Source organism: Lonchura striata, chromosome 10, assembly GCF_046129695.1.
Source record: "Lonchura striata isolate bLonStr1 chromosome 10, bLonStr1.mat, whole genome shotgun sequence".
Classification (NCBI taxonomy): Eukaryota; Metazoa; Chordata; class Aves; order Passeriformes; family Estrildidae; genus Lonchura; species Lonchura striata.
The window spans coordinates 9,977,008-9,997,015 of NC_134612.1; the positions used below are offsets into that span (position 1 = coordinate 9,977,008).

A 20,008-nucleotide genomic window follows, 5' to 3' on the forward strand; every position below is an offset into this window, starting at 1 on the left:
GGCTTTGTGAAACACAATACAAAGTCATATTTGAGCATTACACCTCCCCAAACAGTGTCATCACATTGTCACTGCACTTGTGGTCCCTCTCTGGGACACACAGAAGGCAAACATGGTTTTATGCCTTTCCTCAGTAGTGGGGTTGAGAGTAGAATAGAAGAAGGTTTGTTCTTTTGGAAAGAAGAATTTTATATCCAGTCCAGAGAGACAACAAATGTCCTCCTATATGGAATATTGCCAGTTTGAATCCTGATGAAAGGATTAGTATCTTTGGACCTGAGCCCTGATTTAATACTATGTCCTTTACAGTTTATCCTGCCAGCCCATGTTTTACCACTGGCACCATGTGTTTATATACAGGGTTATCCAAAAGGATGCCCATGACTTGTGTAGGTCATGTTGTTGTAGTGATGTATTCCCAATGCCAAACTGGACAGCCACTTCCCTAAAACCTGTGTGTCATCAGCTTGTATCAGATTCCATCCAGTGTGTTTGGACTGTGCTTTAGGCTACATATCTTTTAAGTAGCTATTGATAATTCCAAGACCTACAATCTCCACTTCAACCTTTGATTCCAAAGCCTCTGTGCTGTCAGAGCTGGAAGCCATATCCATCATGGACAATGACTTCTGCAGGGAATGTGCTGCTCTTAAAAGAACCCATGGTTAATCTCTGACAAGTGTTATTTGTGAAAGAGGGGACTCTGACTGTCATATCTCACAGTATGACTTTTGATAGCTCTACTCCTCATTTCCAGCCAAAGAGTTTCTGTTTAGCCCTTTCTCAAAGATATTTAAGTGGACTGGAAAAAGGCTGAGGATGGACACTGAGGAGTCTCTCCTTATATAGCTTCTCCTCACCTGCCATGATGAGGTGAAAGGAGCTGCTTATACCAGCTCACCTCTGTTTTTAGTCCTCCACAAATGACACCTGTAACATGTCAGGCTGCTGGGAAAATACTACAAAGTTCAGTCTCAAGAGCTGCCTCTTATTTTACTAGATAAGCTATACTAAGTTTGGTTTTGGGGAAGTTTTTGGGGTTTTGTTTATTTGTTTGTTTTTTTGTGTACCTCCTTACTGACAGAGCATGAGATAAGAAAAAAGTCCTTGATTTAGGTTAAACACAACTTAGCAAAGAACCAAAACATCAGTGTATTATAAACACCATTCTAATTCTGAATCCAAAACACAGCTTTGTAACAGCTACTGAGAAGAAATTAACTCCATCCCACCTGAAACCAGGACAATGTCACAGCAAAACAGATTTTGTATTACTTTGTTAGAAAGCATTGGACCATTCCTATTAAATGTACTGTACTAGGGATTTTACTGTTAACTGTGCATTGACACAGTATTTTGTGTGAGTGATCCAAATTTTAATGATTTTATTCTCTCCATCAACATGATGTATCATAATTGCTTTTTTGGATGAGTTACAAGCTGAGCGTAAATATTTAGTATGAATGAATTCAGGTTTATTATGTGTAAGTGTATCTGCAGTGCAGCAAATATGCATCCATCCATGAAGAATCTACTATGCTCAGAGCAGACGTCTCCCTTTCTTCTTCATCTTCCTCTTCCTGTTTATCTGCCTTGTGGAAAACAAAATAACTTGTTTTTCTCTGTTTGTTACTGATCCCCTCAGCCTTGGCACTTAACCATGTTTACTGGACACACTTGCATTCCTGTCTGTCTTTTGTTATGAACAGATTGTCCAAATACTTAAATCTGTTCACAGGTTGCTGGCCAAGGACTATATAATATTGACAACATGAGGTATTTTCTTTTATCTTTTTTTATATTTATATTATATTTTACAGACTGGCTTCTCCTGTTAGTGTGCTGGGGAACTTTGGACAGCAAGGTGGGAAATAATGCAATAGCAGTTTATAAGCCAAGAACATATTCTGCTTTTCTTTCCAGTTCTGTGGCCTCGCTGCAAACCCCTTTTGTGCTCTCAGGCCAAAGACTTGGTGTCTCCTGAGAAACTGCCATTGTCATTTTTGTCAAAAGAGAGTGCATTGGAGGGGTCTTCATAGCCTCAACAGCTCCTTCCTGAGTTGGTGTTTGGTTCCCCCCTCTCTGAGGGCTCTGAAGCTCTGTTCAGACCAGTGTTTCTGTGTATTTCAGGGATGAAACTCAAAGCACACAGAGAAAAGCAGAAATGTGACACAGGGTGGTTCTGGGTTTGAGGTTGCAGCTTGGGAATCATGACATGTGAATTTAGGTGTTTCCTCAGCTGCTTGTTCTGCATCATCTGCCAACTTTTGAAATGGGGCAATAGCAGCTATCCAAGAGGAAATGGTCAGGAGAACCAAGGTGGTGTAAATCCATGAGAGTATATCACTGTACAAGACAGCTGCCCATAGCTGGGTCCTGTGTACTCAGTGGGGCTTCTCAGGCCTTGCCCTCCTGCTGACCTGCAGCTCCACTTGTGGGCCTTGTTTTGCTTTGTCAAAACAAGCTTTGTAGGGTGGATTCTGCTTTCCCCTGTGCCACTCATGCTGCCTTTCCCCTTGTCCTAGATTAAGAGCAAGGGTTGTAAAATGTCAGAGCCATACAGCTGCTGACAGCTGTGCTGGTGAACCAGTGTCTAACATGGAGTGCACAGGGTGACTGTGGCTCTGCAGTAGCAGGGGGCATGCAGAAAGGAGGAGAAAACTGTGAAAAGATGAGGCTAAAATCAAGGGCTGAGAGAAATGACAAAGAGAGCAAAGAGTGGATGTTTCTCTCCAATAACTCCTCATGAATCCTTAGGTTTCCTGCTGCCTTCCCACATTTTATAAATGGACTGAACAGATGACAGTTTTTATATATAAACCCAACGAGATGCTGCTAGTCTTCTGTGAAATTGGTTGGATACCTAGTGATAAGCTAATATTTAGTAGCAGTTTTCCCTCTCATGACAGTATGAATCCTAAATATCCAGTTTTATTTGGTGTCTTTTGTAACAAGAGAGATGATATTCTCATTAAGGCATGACTGGGCTAGAGCCAGGCTCCCTCTGCTCAGGCTGCCTGGGCTGACAAGATGCTCCTGGGCTGTTACAGCTCTTGTGGAAATCAGAGCCTCCTGGGGGCTGGCTGTGATGGTGCTGCCTGCTGGATATGTGCACACTGGTCCTGCCTCAGGAAATGAGAAAAAATCAATGCAGAGGGAAAGAGGCTGTTGAGACCACCTTGCTCTGGCAGCAGTGGCTGGCCAGGGGCTTAGTGTGCATCTCTCCATCCAGAGCCTCTGCTGGCCTGTGCCTTTAGTTTTCTAGGGCTCTGCAGCAGTCTGTAATTGCTCTGTGTCTGAGCTGACCTGGCCTGTGGTTAATCATTTACACAGATTCCACAGACTTGCCCAGAAAATGGTAGGCATTTTCTGAGAGAAGGATAACTACTTCTCTAATGCTAGCAATAAAATTGCCATTTATATGAAAAGGCCCAGAGTGCTTAAAATTGAGTTGGAGGTAGTAGATGAGGCACTGCTTAATTTTCTCTTGCCCCTTCAATATCACAGTCAATTTTTGATGCTGTTTTTAATAATAAATTGAAGAAAATTTGCATGCTATAAACCTTTTAGCTATGATTAAACCCTTAGAATTTTATTTCTTTTTTCTTTTGCATTAAATGAAGTCTTAGTAAATAAATTATTTTAAAATAAGGCGGAGATAAGTAATAAGGCTTGTTCTGAATAGTTTGGAGGCTCAGATGTTACCTGGTGGAAGGCCTTTATCATCAACTATATAGTAATTTACTTAACACTGCTAATATTTTATAGCCATATAAAATATTATATATTATATATATATTATATATATAAAAATATTTATAGCAGTGCAGTAAGAACTCTACAGTCATTCTGTAGGAAACTCAGCCCTAAAATCGCATATAAAAATTTTGTGCTGTTGGAGTTTGCTGTAGGTTCAACTCATTGATCCACTCAGTGGTTTTATTAGCAATTTAAACGAAAAACACCCGTTTGGAAATTTTTAAGCTATTTTGGATAATTCCCAAGTGGGTTTTCATTGCGAGAGTGTCATCAGAACAAGCTTGTACTGCTAGTTGCCATATAGTCCTCTCATATGTCTTACAAAGAAATGACTTAAATTGTTTTGCCCATTGACCTCCTAGTCACTTTAAGCCCCAGTGGAGGCTTTCTTCTTTGAGGATCTAGCTTTATTTATCTTTTGTTTAGCTTTCTAAGCATGAAGTTAAAACTTTAAAGATGAATTCCCCTTTGCCTTAACACAACAAAACACAGTCTATCGAATGCATCACTGCAAACTCACCTTAATAATCTGAGCTTTCAGACTCACTCAGCCTGAAAAGCAATTAGGACATACTAGAATTAGGTTTTTGCAGAAACATTTTCTACCACAGGAGTTCTAATGAGCAGGTAACAGATAGACTGGGCAAGGACCTGAATAATAATAAAACACATTAGGGATGGAAGCTAGCAAAATGACGGAAAGTGCAGCAAAACAAAAAAGATCACCAATGGTCATTATTCTCAAAGAATACCAATGGAATTATTAAACCACGTATTGGAATATTGTCATTGGAAGCAGCACTAGCTGAGATTGAAGCTTTCTGCATGAGGCTGTGTGAGCAGTAGACGTGTGTATCTCTCTAAAGGAAGTTTTGAGGAGCTTGAATCTCAAGATCTTTGGTTTCTGGGTGATTTAGGCTCTGTTTTGACACTCAAGTACTTTGCAGTTACAAAGCAGGACAGAGACTTGTCTGGCTCATATTCTTCCTGGACACAAAAGCACAGGGCACAGAGTGATCCTCTCCAGGGACATCTTGGACACTTGTCCAGCCATTCATATTCACTGTAGTCACTGAGTGACTTGGCTTGGGAGGAAAAAAGCTGACCTTGGTTTATTTCCATAGAAAACAGAGCAGTTTATAGTCCTCTCTGCCTCTGTAGCCCTGACAAAGCACAGTGGGACAGATCTGAGCTTGGCTTTGACAAACCATGTGAGGAGACTGTCCATGGAAATGGGGCAGAAGGGACTGAGGACTCCTGCTCAGGTTTCTTAGTTTTGTAGTGGCTTCTTTTAAACTTAAGGCATAATGATTTGAGTCTCTGCTTTTAAAAGCAAAATGCAACTGATCTGCTCAGCTTAAGATGTCTTTCTACTAGTCTGCAGCTTTAACAGTTCTGTGATTTTGCAATTCAACTCTTCCCAGCTGAAATACTTTCAGTTCATGTTCTCACAAGCAATGGAAGTGGAAGTGATATTGATGTTTTTTTAAAAGGGATGTTTAGCTGTCCTCATTGTACATCAGTATTAATACGGGGATACGGCCTTTAATTTCCTGTCTGTCTTCCTGTTTCATTTAATAATTTAAAAAATATTAATCCATAGACTTTCTTTTTTCTTTCCAGTTCATTAGCTAAATTTAATGTTTATCTCATGAGAGTGAAAAATATAGGGAAATAGTTAATTTCTACTTGTTATGCTATTTCTGGTGGAAATATATAACAGACTTAGGAATGCATCTGGTTTTCCTTTTTCTGCTATGCACTACTGAATTCTGCTGCAAGTGAGGAATAAAATCAGTGCTGTTCATTTTCCTATAATTTGAAGCAATCCATTTTCTCCTAGCCTGAAATTCAGAATATTTCCCAATCCCACTGTGTTCAGAACATGAAGGAAACACTCATCTGTTCAGTCCTAAAAAAGAAAATTCAAATGTGGCTTTGACATGTCTCTTTGCTGATGTGGGCTTCCTCTGACACACACTGATTGCCTGTCATGCTCTTTAAATCAAAGCTATAGATCTGCATGCTCCATACTACCCCTTCTAAAAAAGGATCTAATTGTTTTTGTATGCAGCTTGAAGGGCAGTAAACACAGATTAGTAAGTATAAGCATATAACTCCAATGTATTATGAAAGCTTATACTTTTTATTTATTTTTATCTGCATTTTATCTGCATTTTATCTGCATTTTAAGAATTATAGATGCTAGCATCTAGGAGATGACCCAATTTTGTCACTGTCACAGGAGGGAATTCTCCTTAGGAGATATTTCTTTCCTTGATACTATTCTTTTGTGAGCCCTCTTGAAGCTGTTCTGGGTCTTGAATCAAAGCTATCCCAATTTTACTGGATACACTATGCAATATCCCTTCTTTAATATTTGAGGGTGGATCACTCGCATCTGTGAAACTCCATAGTTTTGACTTCCCAAGTTTTTTCTAGTGTCCTACAACCTTGAATTGCATTTAGTTTTCCATTCGAGAATCCAATAGCAGGACTATAAAAAAGCCTTGGCTCTCATTTTAAGTATGTCGTAGATATAAGGCAAAACTTGAAAATATGGCAACACGTCATATTTAACTGTTTAACTCAAAACCCACCATAGAAAATATGGTGATTTTACCCTTTTCCTCCACAAAGTTTCTAGAAGACACTTTAGAGCTGCAATAATGTAATTGTGCTGCATCTGTCTTTTCTTACCTGTAATCATCTACTTTTGTTGTAAAGCAGTGTATCCACTGGTTAAATAACTAGGTGCTGCTAGGTCTTATTTAACTATTGTTGTCTTTCACTTCTTACTGAGATAAAAATAAAATAGATTCTGGGGACCAGAATAATGAGCTGTTCACCACCAGGAACATTAACATTTCTGTGTGCCATTCTAGGTAGGGTACAAAATCCTTTCACATGCAAATTCACAGAAGTGTGTGTGTGAAGCCCAGTAAGGTTCATCCTTCCTAGCACTGAACACATGGTCAGTGGTGAGCATGGTGGTGGTGTGCTGGGTTGATGGTTGGATTTTATGATCTTAAAAATCTTTTCCAACTTTAATGATTCATTGATTCTATTTCTTAAATCTCAGTAGCCCATCACTACATTTATTAAGTGGGTGAAAATGCCTATTGAAAGATATCTTGTCACAAGCTCTGTAGGACTTGAATGTCTACTGTCCCAGTCCTGTACATAATGACCCAAAATCTTTGAATTGAGGCTGCTCTGGTTTAAGATCTTTATCATGAGACCACCTTGAAGGAAGTTTTGTCTTAGCATCTCAAAATTGAAAGCTCTGGGCTGGCTGGTGCAGTAAGGACAGAACAACAGGCTCCTGTGTGGGCACTGGGATTCAGGGCAGGGAAAGGGGTACCACATATTCTGGAGCAGAGAACAGTATTTTCTTGGGTTTAAAAGTACATAAACAATTAAAAAGTACAGCATAGCTCTTCTGAGAGACAGAGACATCTCCTGTGTGCAGCTGATGTGCAGATAAATGATTTGGACTGCAGTGCTGGGAGCTCACATGCAAATTGTCTCTGAGCTTCTTCCCCTTTCAGCTGTTTTAAAGCAGGCTGCTGCCTGCCATGTAGCTTTGGGAGAGGGAAATCCAGTTCATATCATGTTAGGGTTATTGTTCCTAGATAGAAGATTTTCAAAGGGGTTTAAGGAGCCTGGAAATGTACAGGCACTACAACTTATTACCAGCAGCTTTGCAGATTTTAACAATAATTCTTAGGGCAAAGGAAAGCAACAGCACAATATTTTTGGTTTGCCATGTTTACATAAAATTAGGTCCAGACTTTGTGTGACCCTGACTGCCACAGCTCACAATCTCAGTGCACACACAGCATTATTTCTTCAAGCTGAGACACTTGAAATATAACATTCAATAAATGACAGCTCTGAAGAGTTGCCTGAGGAATAAAGAGAATTTACATACTTTCAGTGTGAACAGCATAGAGCTGATCACCTCTCATGCAGGGAACTAAACTAGTACATCCCCCATTTAATTTACCATTACACCATTAAATGCAGGTTACAAGGGTGTTGCTCTTTGTTTTAATGTTTTAGTTCTCTAACAAATCCTCTCACAGACTTTCACAGCTTGGAAAACAAGCTGTTGCTCTGACAAAATTCCATTTCACTGCGGCTTCATGGGTTTAGTGACGACCCTTTGAGCAATGTAAGTACATGTCCCTCAAGGAGAATTTAAGTACCATCTTCCTTCACTGTCAGAGCTTGTTGGACATAGTTTTTGCTCAAAAATTTGGCAAAAAGCTACTCTTGCAGGAAAAAGAAAAAAGCACAACACAGCAGTGCCCAAAATTATCTGACCATGTCCATTTGCAAAAGTAATTCTAAGAGTGATGAAAATTAGCATGTGCTGATTTCTGGCAGCTTTGGAAGTTTATTGGCAGCTTTTATTGTAGCCAGTTGTCTCTGTTATTAAATTCCTGCAGACGTAAAGACCTTTTAGTAGTCTGCTGGAGTTCCTGAGTCTGGCCCATTAGATCTGTGCCTTGATACAGAGGAGAAAAGAGTTTCTGTGCTTTGCATTTGGACAATTCACCTTGATTTCTAAAGGGAATGGAGATGCAATGAATGTGTTGGAAGAACTCAGTGTGGAAAGGGTTCAGGGTGGTGCTGGGTACATGCATGAGTGGGGACAAATGTGTATTTGCTGGCTGGCCTCTGTCAGTGTCCTGACTCAAATCACTAAGTCCTGACCACCTATATGCCCACTACATTTGCTTGTCACATGCTCTGATGTTCTGCCGCAATATTAACTGTTTCTGAAAATAAAATGTCCCTTTAAATTTATTTTTACGAACAAATAAGTAGCTTCTGACAACCTTGGCTAAGAAACTGACATCCATCAAGACAAGGAAAGCACTTTTTATCTTATTATTTCTAAATTTAGATGTGAAGCATAATAATATTCTGTTGTGGCAATAATGATCATTTTATTACACAGAGAAAAGTGACATAAGCAGGGAAATCTTCATGAGAACTTTGTATCTTAGTGAAAAAACCTCTCCAGGCTCTGAGAATAACTGTTGATACTGATGTACAGGATTTAATGTAGCTTTATTTAGCAGATTGAGCCTGTCCTGGGAGGAAGGAGGGAGGGACACCAATATACACATCTGTAGAGTGATTCCCTTTCCTCTTTCCTGGGTTTATTACACCAATCAAAAATATTTCACTTAGTTTTTTGAGTCTGTTTCATTTGGCAAAGCAGAGATACTCACTGCTGGCCACTTAAAATACAGAGTAGTGAAACCTTTCCTTCAGACATCAGAAGGAACAGAGAGATGGAGATACCTAATAGCACAAGGGTAGTAATTCTAGCTGTAAAGTCAAGGTGATGGGCTTGGGCAGGGCTCTTCCAGGTAGAAAAGGATTTTCTAGTGATGACTTTGATGGATTCCACAACCTATGACAACAAAGTGATGTATCCAGCAGAACATTTATGTAGCTAGGCTGGGTAAACTGCAGACGAGTTACTTTTTTTTTGTTTTCTGTGCTAAGACCAGTCCAGCACCCAGAGTCCTTGTAAGTGGGAAAAATACTCAAGCCTTCCAGTGTTTGTAAAAACTTACACTGTACATTCCGTGCATTCCCCTAAAATGAAAATTTCAATATACAATTTGTAGGTTAAATTTGCTTTAGTCCTATTGAAATTGCTAATGTGCAGATGTTTTTTAAGTAGCTTCCAACTGACCCTGAATGTCAATGAAAGCAGTGCCTAAAATTGTGCCCAAGATATTTGGATAAATGCCTGATCAAAAGAATGTAAGCTTCCAGATTTTGTCATGTGCTGAGATGTCTGGGGACAAAATTATATGAATATAATATCTGGAGTGGTGGTTGCATAAAACTGTCCCTTCAGTGGGACCTGCATCCCTGGCACGTCCCTGATGGGGCTGTGCTACTGAAACCTTCTCCCAGTATGCCAGGAAGTGCCTTTCCCCTTTCTACCTACTTACAGGGACTTTGGAAAAGAAAATGAAGAGGCAGATCGGCTCAGGGAATGCATTTTGAACTGCAAATTGTGAATGACAATACTCACAGAAGAATAATGTGAATAACTAGACCTTCAGGTCACGAGGTGTGTAAAAAATAATCTGTATGTTTTGCGATGGATCATGCTAAAGTGAATTCATCAGGGGTTTTCCTCCAAACTGAAATGCTGCTCTTCCTGTTCACTGCCACTCAGGACTGAAAAGTATTTTTAGAATCCTTTCTCTTTGTGACTGGATAGCACAGGAAGCATTTATTTACAACCATAATTTCCTTGTCAATCCAATTTAAGCTTGGATTTTAAAAAAAAGTAGTGTCATGTTTGCTTGAGGGACTGAGAAGAGCATCTGTACAATCAGCATTTGAAATAAGCCTGAATTTGCAAAGGCTAGACCCAGTGTAACATCTCAGCCCACAGAGAGCACTTGGTTTACAGTTCTCTGTCTTAGAGTTTCAGCACATTGCATTGATTTCTTCAGGTTTTAACTTTTCACAGCATCTGACCCACAAAAAGTTTTTTTTACTCTGTACAGATTTCTTTTTTCCATTGAAACTTTGAGTCAAAACTGAAAAAACATTTTCTTCCAGAAATGCCCAAGAAGTATTGTGTATGTTAATTTATTCCTGTATCTCATTGAGATATTTACTTAGCTGCAGTTGCTCAGGCAGAGAGGAGTCTGTGCCATGTGGTTTTCCAGTGAATGTGATAAAAACACAGCCTTGGTTGAGCTCCACCTGTTTTTGACAGGATGCAAAACCCCACTCCATTAATGTGAACATGCATTTGCACTCAGTTTAAACATTGCATATGCTCCATGTCTAATTCTAGGTGACTCTGAACATATGAGCTTTCATTTGCTGGCTTTTAGCTGTGCATCCCCCAATGCAAAATTAAAAATAACTGTATCCATATAACAACAGAGCACTTTTCACTCCAGCCTCTTCAGCGTTGTGTAGTCACAGCCCACAGAGGTGCCCACGTGCATCAGCTGGTCAGCAGGCACACGTGGGCTGCAGCACCCGGGCACAGCAGAGAGAGCTGGTCCTGCTGAGCAGAGCAGTGCCAGCCCTTTGGGGATGCTCAGCCCAGTGCAGGCATCCTTAGTCCCCAGTTTGAGAAGCAGTCTGCTATAGGCAGAAGCAGTGCCACTGGAAAACAGAACTAGTACCTGCACTTCTGTTCAGACTCATGAAGCAATTTTGTTGAGTTCTCCATGGATGAGAAAGGTCCTTACTCCTTAGTTACTCCTTTTCAAGCTGTCTAGCTTATGTTAGATTTGTTATAAAAATAGCAAACAATGTTTTAAATTGAACAGTTTCTCATAAAGTGTTTTGGGCTTGTTTTGCTTTTGTGCTTTTTCTTCCCCTTTTTCCCCAAAATTCCAACTCATGCTAACATTTTCAGTGTTTTGCATTATAAAAGTAGCTCACTGCAGAGCATACCAGGTCATCATTTGAAATCAGATTTTCTGTCATCATATGGAAAACCTGCTGTGGACAGTATTGGTTAGTTTTGTTTTTGTTATCCATTGTGCACTGCAGAGGGATTACAGCTATCTTTTTTTTGCTCCCCAGGGATTCAGTTACTCTTAAAGTGCAGCCACAACATGTGGTGTGGCAGTTCAGTTTCTTCTGGAGAGTCTTCTGTGAGTCCTGTTGAGGATGACAGACTCTCAAGAGGAGAACAGAGGGCTTAAAGAAATAACCCAGTGTCAAAATAGGCAGTGGATACACATCTGTGAGTGGTACTGCTTACAAGAGACTCTGGAGGCACAAGCAATTTCCACAAAGCTTCCTGGGTGTTTCAGTGCAATAATGTGGGTACTCAGAGTGGGATTGTCATTGCATGTCTGCAGGATCAAAACCTGGCCCTGCGGGTTTGACAGGTGGGATAAAAGAATAAATTTTATTTTGTAGCACTAATGTATTCCATATATCCTGAGAGGCCTGATTTCTTAAGCAGCACCTGATCTCCTACCTCAAAAGCAGAGGCATATGATGGAGGGAAGTTTGATGTGCATAGACATATTGGCTGCCCATTTTAGGCAGTCCTCCAGGTGCACAAAATGGCTCTAAATCTGACCTTTGTCATGACTTTTTAATGTTTTAGCCTATATCTAAAAGGATGGTAGTATTACCCTCTGGATCTTGATTTAAGATCATGGTGAGTCATTTGGAGTATTTCAGAAAAGTAATGCAGAAACAAAAAAGGTGTGTATGTTCTTTGGGAATTATAAGGGGGAATTCAGAAGTGTTATTTAAAAAAATAGAGATAAATTTGTGTTATTTGCATATTTAATTTTTGTGATTAAAATGGTATATATTTGTGAAAACCATACCTACAGTGTAGTTCCTGTATCCATGATGTGATCCTGTCCTTATTTCTTCAGTATTGCATTTCATGGTCTGTTGAAATCATGTTTAGGTGGATAAAAATAGTATATCTTCTGTTGTTTTGGCATCCAACCTCTAATTTACAAATATAATTTATGCTAATCTTGAAAGTGCTTCTCAGATACAAAGTAAAATGTGTCATCCTTAGTACATGTGTGCATAATTTATTCTGATGGGAAATAGACATTTCAAAGCCATTTCAGCCCTTCACATGCAAAACATTTGATATGAGCAGGGCAGCTGGATGTTCACTGCTGTAAGAGCAAGGAAATGGTTAAAACAGCAGTAGCTCCTCTCTTAACCCAGAAAACAAAAATACACCATAGGATAAACCATTGCTTGCACAGTCAAGCCAGCTTGTATAGAATCTGTGAGTTAGGTATTTTTATTCCTTTTGTTTTGCTGATGATTAGTCATTTCTGCAGAAAATTCTTCCTATGTTATCAGTTAATTTTTTAGTGACTTGTGACTCAGATGGGTTCCCTGGTGGGTTAGGAGCGTGTCAGGGGGGATTAGCTCTGCGTGGGCTTGCAGCTCCCCGGAGGGAAGGAGCCTGGCTATCCATGTGCTTCACTTGCCCTGCAACTCATGGCTCTCCCCACTTCCACAGAGGAGCCTGCAGAGACTCTCAGCTTCTGCCAGCAAATGAACCAGTATCTGTGATGAATCTTCTTCAGCACAAGAGGAGCGAGCAGCTGCTCTTGAAACGGTTTCTCTTGGCTACCTGGAATTCCAGCACTTAGAAGGATGGTGACCTTCTGTGGTCCCTGACTGGAATGTATCACAGCTAAGAAATTAAAATACCTTCACATATGACACATCCCCAGCAGAGCAAATGCCCCTTCCTCCTACTTCGGAGGTCAAATCTCATAATCAGGTGTAGCTTCCTTTTTGAACTTGTGCCAAAAAAGCAGAAAATTCCATGTAAAGCAGCACAAGAATAAAAAAGGAAACCGTACAAAGATAAGGAGAACTATGAAGTGTTTCTTAGTGCCTGAGGGATGAAAATAATCCAGTGTAAATTTAAACTGATAGCAGAATTTTTGCATGAAAACCAAAAACAAGAGTCAGTAGATGGCTGGGAAGAAAATCCATTTCCAGGATATTCTGACTTTATGGTCTCAGTCCACAATTTCTACTCCTTACAGCTGCACTGAGGAATTCAATATTCCATTTTGTTTATAGTTAAACAGTGACACCAAGTAGAACAAAAGTTTTCATGCAACTATTAATTTTTTTCCAGGAATTAATTCAATTTCTGTCTTGACCAAGTAATGAAACTGCACAGCAAATTAAAACTGTTCTTTGCGATATTAAATAGGAAACAATGCAAACTAAAAAGACCACTCTGATTGATGCAGACAGTCTCTGGATACATTCCATTTGCCATGTATTTTTCATCAATGTGATGAAAATTTATTTGTCTTAGTTTTCAAACTTAACAACTTGAAATATGCTCAGAATCAACAAGAACACTATGACTCATGGCAAATCAAGGTAGACATGACCTTTCCTGTGCTGTTTGCATTTAGAGTACTTTCTGTGTTCATTTTTAATATTTAGTCTTCCTCTGTAACTTTCACTCTTGTGATGTGTAATGAAATTAATAATATAAAAGACTTTATCCTCTGTAGTTCTTCAAAGATGTTTTTCCATTATTCTGTGCTGTAGTTACATCAATACTCCAGTATCTGCTTGGTGGAAAAGATCAGACCAGAAGTGAGCTGTGAGGTGTCCAGCCCTGCACGAGCACAGCCTAAGTGCCAGAGGGCTGACACTGCAGCAGGAGCAGCAGGGCCAGTGTGGTTTAATGCTAGCCCAGTTCTCACCTCAAAAACCTCAGCTGACAGACAAAACCTGTATGGAGACGTGATGAGACTCATTGGATCCATCAGTCAGATTTTTTGCTCAAATTTTTGAAATGAAAGCTGAAATCTGCTGTTACTGGTTTAAGACAGATGCGACAGTTTTGGTATTTGTGGTAATGATTTAATTCCATCACTGTGTGGGAGAGGGAGAGGGATGGGATCTTGCTTGCCTTGCAGTGCACCCAAGGGAGGAGTGTGGAACGTGGTAGCACTTGGTAATGTGCGTGGGCCTGGTGAGCTGGGGCTGGAGAAGGCCTGGAACGTGGCTCTGAAAGGAGAGATGGTTTGCACCAATCTCCTTAAAGGTGTCTGACACCAACCTTGGCATTGCCCTTTTCTCTATCTGTGGGACATCAGTCACTAGACCTGGGCAAACACTGAAGTGCTTTTACAGCACAAAATCAGCTTTGATGTGTTTAACATGAGCAGTCATATGACAAATTTTGTTGTTATATAATCATGGCTCTCTTTGCAGACAAATGTCTTGCATTTTTAATGGTTATTTAATGCTGTACATAATTCTTTGTCAGAAAAGCATTTGATCCTGGCCAAGTTCAAATTGAAACTTCCCAGAGGAATAATCCAAATCTGCGTTTCCATATATATTAATAACTATGTAATATTTGCAGTAACTCACATAATACAGTTTTGAAATGAGAGAGAATTCATTGTCAGTAGAATGAGGAGTACAGAGTCTTACCTGTCAGAAATAATGGAGTGAGACCTACACAGTTCCTTTCTCTCTCTCTGTCTCTGTAGTCATTGCTGCACAGCAAGTTATGTGTAAATCCTTGCAGCTTGTTGTGCTGAAGTGGGACACACGCTAGCCCCAGCCAATTCCTGTGGCTGTGAGCAGGAGTACATAAATAAATCCTTTCATTCTGTCTGGGTTTATGATGTAAGAACAGCAAGACTGTGCATTGCACAAGTCCAAATGGACCTTCAGGATGCTGCTACCTGAGGGCAGAGAATGCCACATGTGAAATCTGCCATCCTGCTTTTGATCTTGTGCTCTGGGTGTGAGTCTGAAGTTATTCCTTTCTCTTTACACACAGGGGATTTTGGTCTGCATTGCTGAGGTGTGAACTTGGCATCCCACAGTGTGTTGTGCTGCTGTGAGCTGGTCAGACTCAGCTGGGAAACACCCACTGCCCTACGCTGGGGATTGCTGCCAGCATAAGGAGCAAGCCGAAGTCTTTGGTGGTCCTGGGCCCAGGACCAAAGATTGGAGGCTAGTCTTCTTCAGCTTGTGGTTTACAGAGCTTAACCAGCAGCTGAGCATTGGCTCCTACATTCAAAGACAAATGGATCCTCTTTTAAATGTGGCCAAAACCAGGGAAATGGTGCCCTGCTGTTTTTGCCTGGTAGCTGAGCAGAGGATGTAGGACCATAAGACCAGATCTATTCCAGCTGTGATGCTGCACAGCAGCAAGTTCTATTCCCATCTGTACCCACAACCTCTCTCTCACCTGGCTGTAGGCACTTTGGAAGTAGGTGACGTTTTCATCTATGTTAAAATTCTGTAAGGAATGCAAAGATTAAGAAAGGTGTTGAGAGGGAAAGGATTTGATTTAATTATTTAATGAGACAGTGCATTCAGACACCAGGAGTACATTTTGTAAGTTTTAATTTCTGGAAAACAAGATGCAGCAGTTTGGCAAAAAAACCCCCATGCTTCACATAAATGCAGTTCTGTGTATTCTTAGGAAAAGAGTGAAATATGTAATCTCGGAGGGATTTGTGCAAATCCTTCCAGCTTGCCATAAGAACCTGGACTATAGTGGATGCTTCAAACACCTTCATGCAGCAGTGAAGTCAATGCAGTAATTAAATAGTATAAACTGTTAAGAATTGTAACATTGGAAACATGGCAAAGTGAAATTTTCTTTGCTAAACATGATTATCCAATGGACATAAGAAAGGAAGCAGACTCCCCACCTGCATTCTTCAGCATGTTTGGATAGTTATCTTCCTTAAATAATATGACAGGCTCTTTCTGTAGTCCAGTGTTAGAGGATTATATTATTTTCAGAACAATTTATAAAAGATTAGTAGAAGCATAGTTAAGCATTCAAACTAACTACAGGTTTTTTAGAAATATTCAAATTAATGAGTTCTTCCTCTTGATCTTTCTGGCTGCAAATCCCTTTGAGAGGGATTTGGGAGAGTAATAAGCAAACAACTGTTCTCTTTTATCATGCACAAAGCTGTATATTGCTCATTGCCAGTCTGATGCCTTTAGGACAATTATACACAGCTTATGTTTTACCTACAGTGAAGATGGGGTGGAAATGAGGTGACCTTGCTTACTCTTCAACACTTTTGAGAAGTGTTCTTGTCTTTTAAAAAAGGAAATATGTTCCAGCACCAAATAAACTTCATCAGACCAAGGCAACATCAAGTAAGAAACTTTCAGGGAAGCATTTACCCAGCTTAGAGCTTTACTCTGTGTGAAGGGGAAACAGGAGCTAATTAGAGCTTTCTGATGTTTCACAGTTCTTGTGCTGACATTTCTATGTGCCCACAGTGGTACCATTTCAAACCTTGCAAACAGGCCCACGTTGACCTGTGTGTGTTGCTGAGTTTCTTTGCATAGTCACTGACTTGCCTGAACTTAAATGTGCTGTTGGTTTGCAGTATAAGCACCAGTAAGAGCTGTTTTTCAGAACTGATAAGCATGAGTGGAACAGGAATAATATCAAGTTCTCAGTCATGCCACCCACAGAAAAATGCAGTGTTCAGTATGGTAGCACTTGTTTCAACTGAGCTTTCCTTTACCTGTGTTTCTAAATGGCGGGGGGTTATTTTCTTCCTGGTGTCCCACAGTCCATGGTCTTTTCATCTACACTTGTAATTTACTGTCTGAAGCTGCTTGTGTTGCAGATTTATGTGGATTTAATGTGATGTTGAGTTTCCTATATCCAAGTAATTTTTAGAACATTTTTTCTCTACCATTCTTTAGTCTCAAGGGAAAATATTGAGCCTTGTTTCCCAAGCTACATGAGCATCTGTAGTCAAAGACGAGTCAGGGAGTGTGGATCAATGCACCCTGTTGTATTTCTAAAGTGTTATTCTTTGCCCTACTCACAGTCTCCTGTTTTCCTGAAAACTCAGTTCTGACTTTCAATGTTTTAAATTTGTTCTATAGAAAATCTCTGGTTACAATAGTATGAAACCTCTCAAAAGCTTTTCTTGATTTCTTCTTGTAACATTCTGAGTGCATAGCAGTGTATCTGTGTCTCAGTTGGCAGCTTATGTTTGGAAAATAGACTTTTCTAGTAGTTATTTTCTTTTCAGAGAAAAGCATTCTTGTTTTCATATTCAAAACCATGATCTGCTTGTCACAGGCAGAACTGAGACCCTGGTTCCAGGTACAGTTCAGGCAAAGGAGGACCTTTTGCTTATATCTGTATTTTCTCTTACAGCATAGGTGGAGAAGTAGCAAGAGGAAATGAAGGCAGCTACGTGGGGAAACATTTCCGCATGGGATTTATGACAATGCCTGCTCCTCAGGACAGACTGCCACACCCCTGCTCCAGTGGCTTCACTGTCAGATCCCAATCTCTTCATTCAGTTGGAGGAACTGATGATGAAAGCAGCAGCTCTAGAAAGCAGCCACCTCCAAAACCGAAGCGAGACCCCAACACCAAACTGAGCACCTCGTCTGAAACAGTCAACACTGGAACAACAAGCAAAAGTGGGAAACTACCAGACAGGACTGAAGGTAAACACTGTAATTCTTTGGGGGAAAGGGGGTTGGTGAACCAGTCTTCAGATTATCCTGTTACATTTAAGAATTACCTGCATGTTTCCCTATTTGTATAACAGAGTCAACACAGTTATCCTAAACCTCTCATGTCTAAATGTTGGACCAACCATCCAACTGTTCTGAATAGTTTTGCCTTTGACATTTGTCACAGAACTGCACCACTTACATGGTCTGAATGCATACTGGAGAATGAATTTAATTTATTCAAAGTGAAGGGGGAAAGAGATTGCTGTCAGAATGTAGGTCAATGTTATCTGCTCACCAGCCAAGGACCACTGACTATATCATTAGCATGGTGCAAACCACAGCCCTGGAAAGGGCTCTCCTCAACAAAGGAGTGAAGAACAGAAATTATTAAAAAGAACACTTCATGGCCCTGAAACTCCACAGCTATGAAATATCATCCAACAGTAAAACTTTAGCCAGGATGATATAATGAATAGCCCAAAGCTTCAGTTTGTATCTGAGTCTACATTTTCTCTTCCCATTCCTCCCAGTTACGTTTCAGCCAGTGCAGCACGCAGAAGAGAATTGACAAATAGTGTTAGTAAGGATATTGCTTCCTTACTCTGCACTGCTAAAGATGAGCTAATGCTGTAGGGATCATCTCCTTCCTTTATTCCATGCTGCAAATCCATTCTGTGCAGCAGTAGGACCAGCTGCACTCTCTCCTAGGGAGGTCAGGATGATCTGCTTCACAGTGTGAACTGTAGGAAGGAACCCATGAGGAGAAATGGTTTTGATCAGTGCTGGTGTCTCCCACTGCTGTGTTACATACCAGTTTTGAAATCCAATGCAGCACATTGTCCTCTTGTGTGTATCCCTTTGCTTGGTGTTGTGGCCAGAAATACTTGTTAGCTACATTCATGCTATGACCCCCTTCAAGGAAATCTGATTAAAAAAAGTTGTTAGTGATAACAAAAATGCTAACAAATGTGTAAATTATGGTGACACATATGATTGTGAAGTTGAACACAAGTGCTGAAAAAAGCTGTGGATTTATTTATGTTCCTGGTAGTTATTGTGCAGATGACATAGTTTTTCATTACTTCCATATCTTTTCTTCTTCAGTGACCATGACATCAACTCCATGCAGACTAACATGACAAATGCAAGCTGTCCTTAACAAAAGCAGTTTTCCATAATTTTACTGGACCAAAGCCTACACATAAACCATTCAACTTTGAGATTTAAATTCTCTTATCAGAAAGTCTTTCAAATTTTAATCTAATATCAAAAGAGGCACAAACTTCTTGGTCTGATATGCTCTGAGGTGAAAGGCAGGAGCTCTTACATTACTCAAAACTTCTTTTAAAAAAGAAAGCTTTTAAAAGTATTTTTATAATTCTTTAATATGTTTCTTAGCACTCTTTCTCCTTGAATCTGCCCAACCAGAACCACCAAGATGAGGTGAAGTTTTTTTGCAGATAGCATAGTAGGAAAGGCTTTAATGTTTTTTAATTTGTTTAATGACTTTTCCTGCAAGTGTGAATTGAGTCACACAGTACATGGTGCTGTTCAGAATAGCTGACCTCAGCACTATCTCTAGGATTATTAGGAATGGAGCCTGTTTTACATCCATATCCCAGGCCTTTTCCTCATTTGCTGAGAAGCAAGAGAACTTGACAGATTTGAAGTAGCAATAATAATGATAATTGAAATACATCCAAGTATTTTGCCAGCCTCACAAAAGTCATTGCAGACCCCTTAAGCAGCTTTTGTCCTCACAGGACTAGGTTTTCTTCAGCATTTATTGTCATTCTGGAAGGTTCTGAAAATTTTGTTTCCTTTCCCTCATCTTCTGCCATCTGAAATTTGAGTCCAAGAAAGGAATATGTAGTCATGTCCCTTCTGACAGATTTCAAAGTTCAAAATTGGTTGACATTTCTTTTTCCAAAGACACTTTTCCTCCTCCACTCTGTGCAGGTTGAGCTTGATCTGTCACATCACATGAGGTTATGAGTGACATGTGTGGTACTGTAGCCATGTTCATTCTGGTTCAGCTGTATGACAATGGTGCCATACCAGAGTCCAAGTATTGCAGAGCACCTTGGATTCTCATTATTGTCATCAAGATCTGAATATTCATAGCAAGATCTCTGGAAAGAACTGATGAATGAGTAATACTCCATCATTAGCATAAAGGATAATACCTAAATGTTACTTTTCAGTGTGAATAAATGCCTTCATGGAACATTAA

At 40.0% G+C, this 20,008-nt stretch overlaps 1 protein-coding gene across 5 annotated transcripts in view; it reads left to right on the forward strand.

Moving 5' to 3' along the window:
- Positions 1-20,008, forward strand: part of NYAP2 (neuronal tyrosine-phosphorylated phosphoinositide-3-kinase adaptor 2) — a 137,066-nt gene that overhangs the window by 44,026 nt on the left and 73,032 nt on the right. For all 5 annotated transcript variants that reach the window (XM_021553646.2, XM_021553644.2, XM_021553645.2 and 2 more), the window contains one exon: positions 17,465-17,763. In XM_021553646.2, the coding sequence (XP_021409321.1) occupies positions 17,465-17,763 (299 nt within the window). The remainder of the gene's footprint in view (positions 1-17,464; positions 17,764-20,008) is intronic.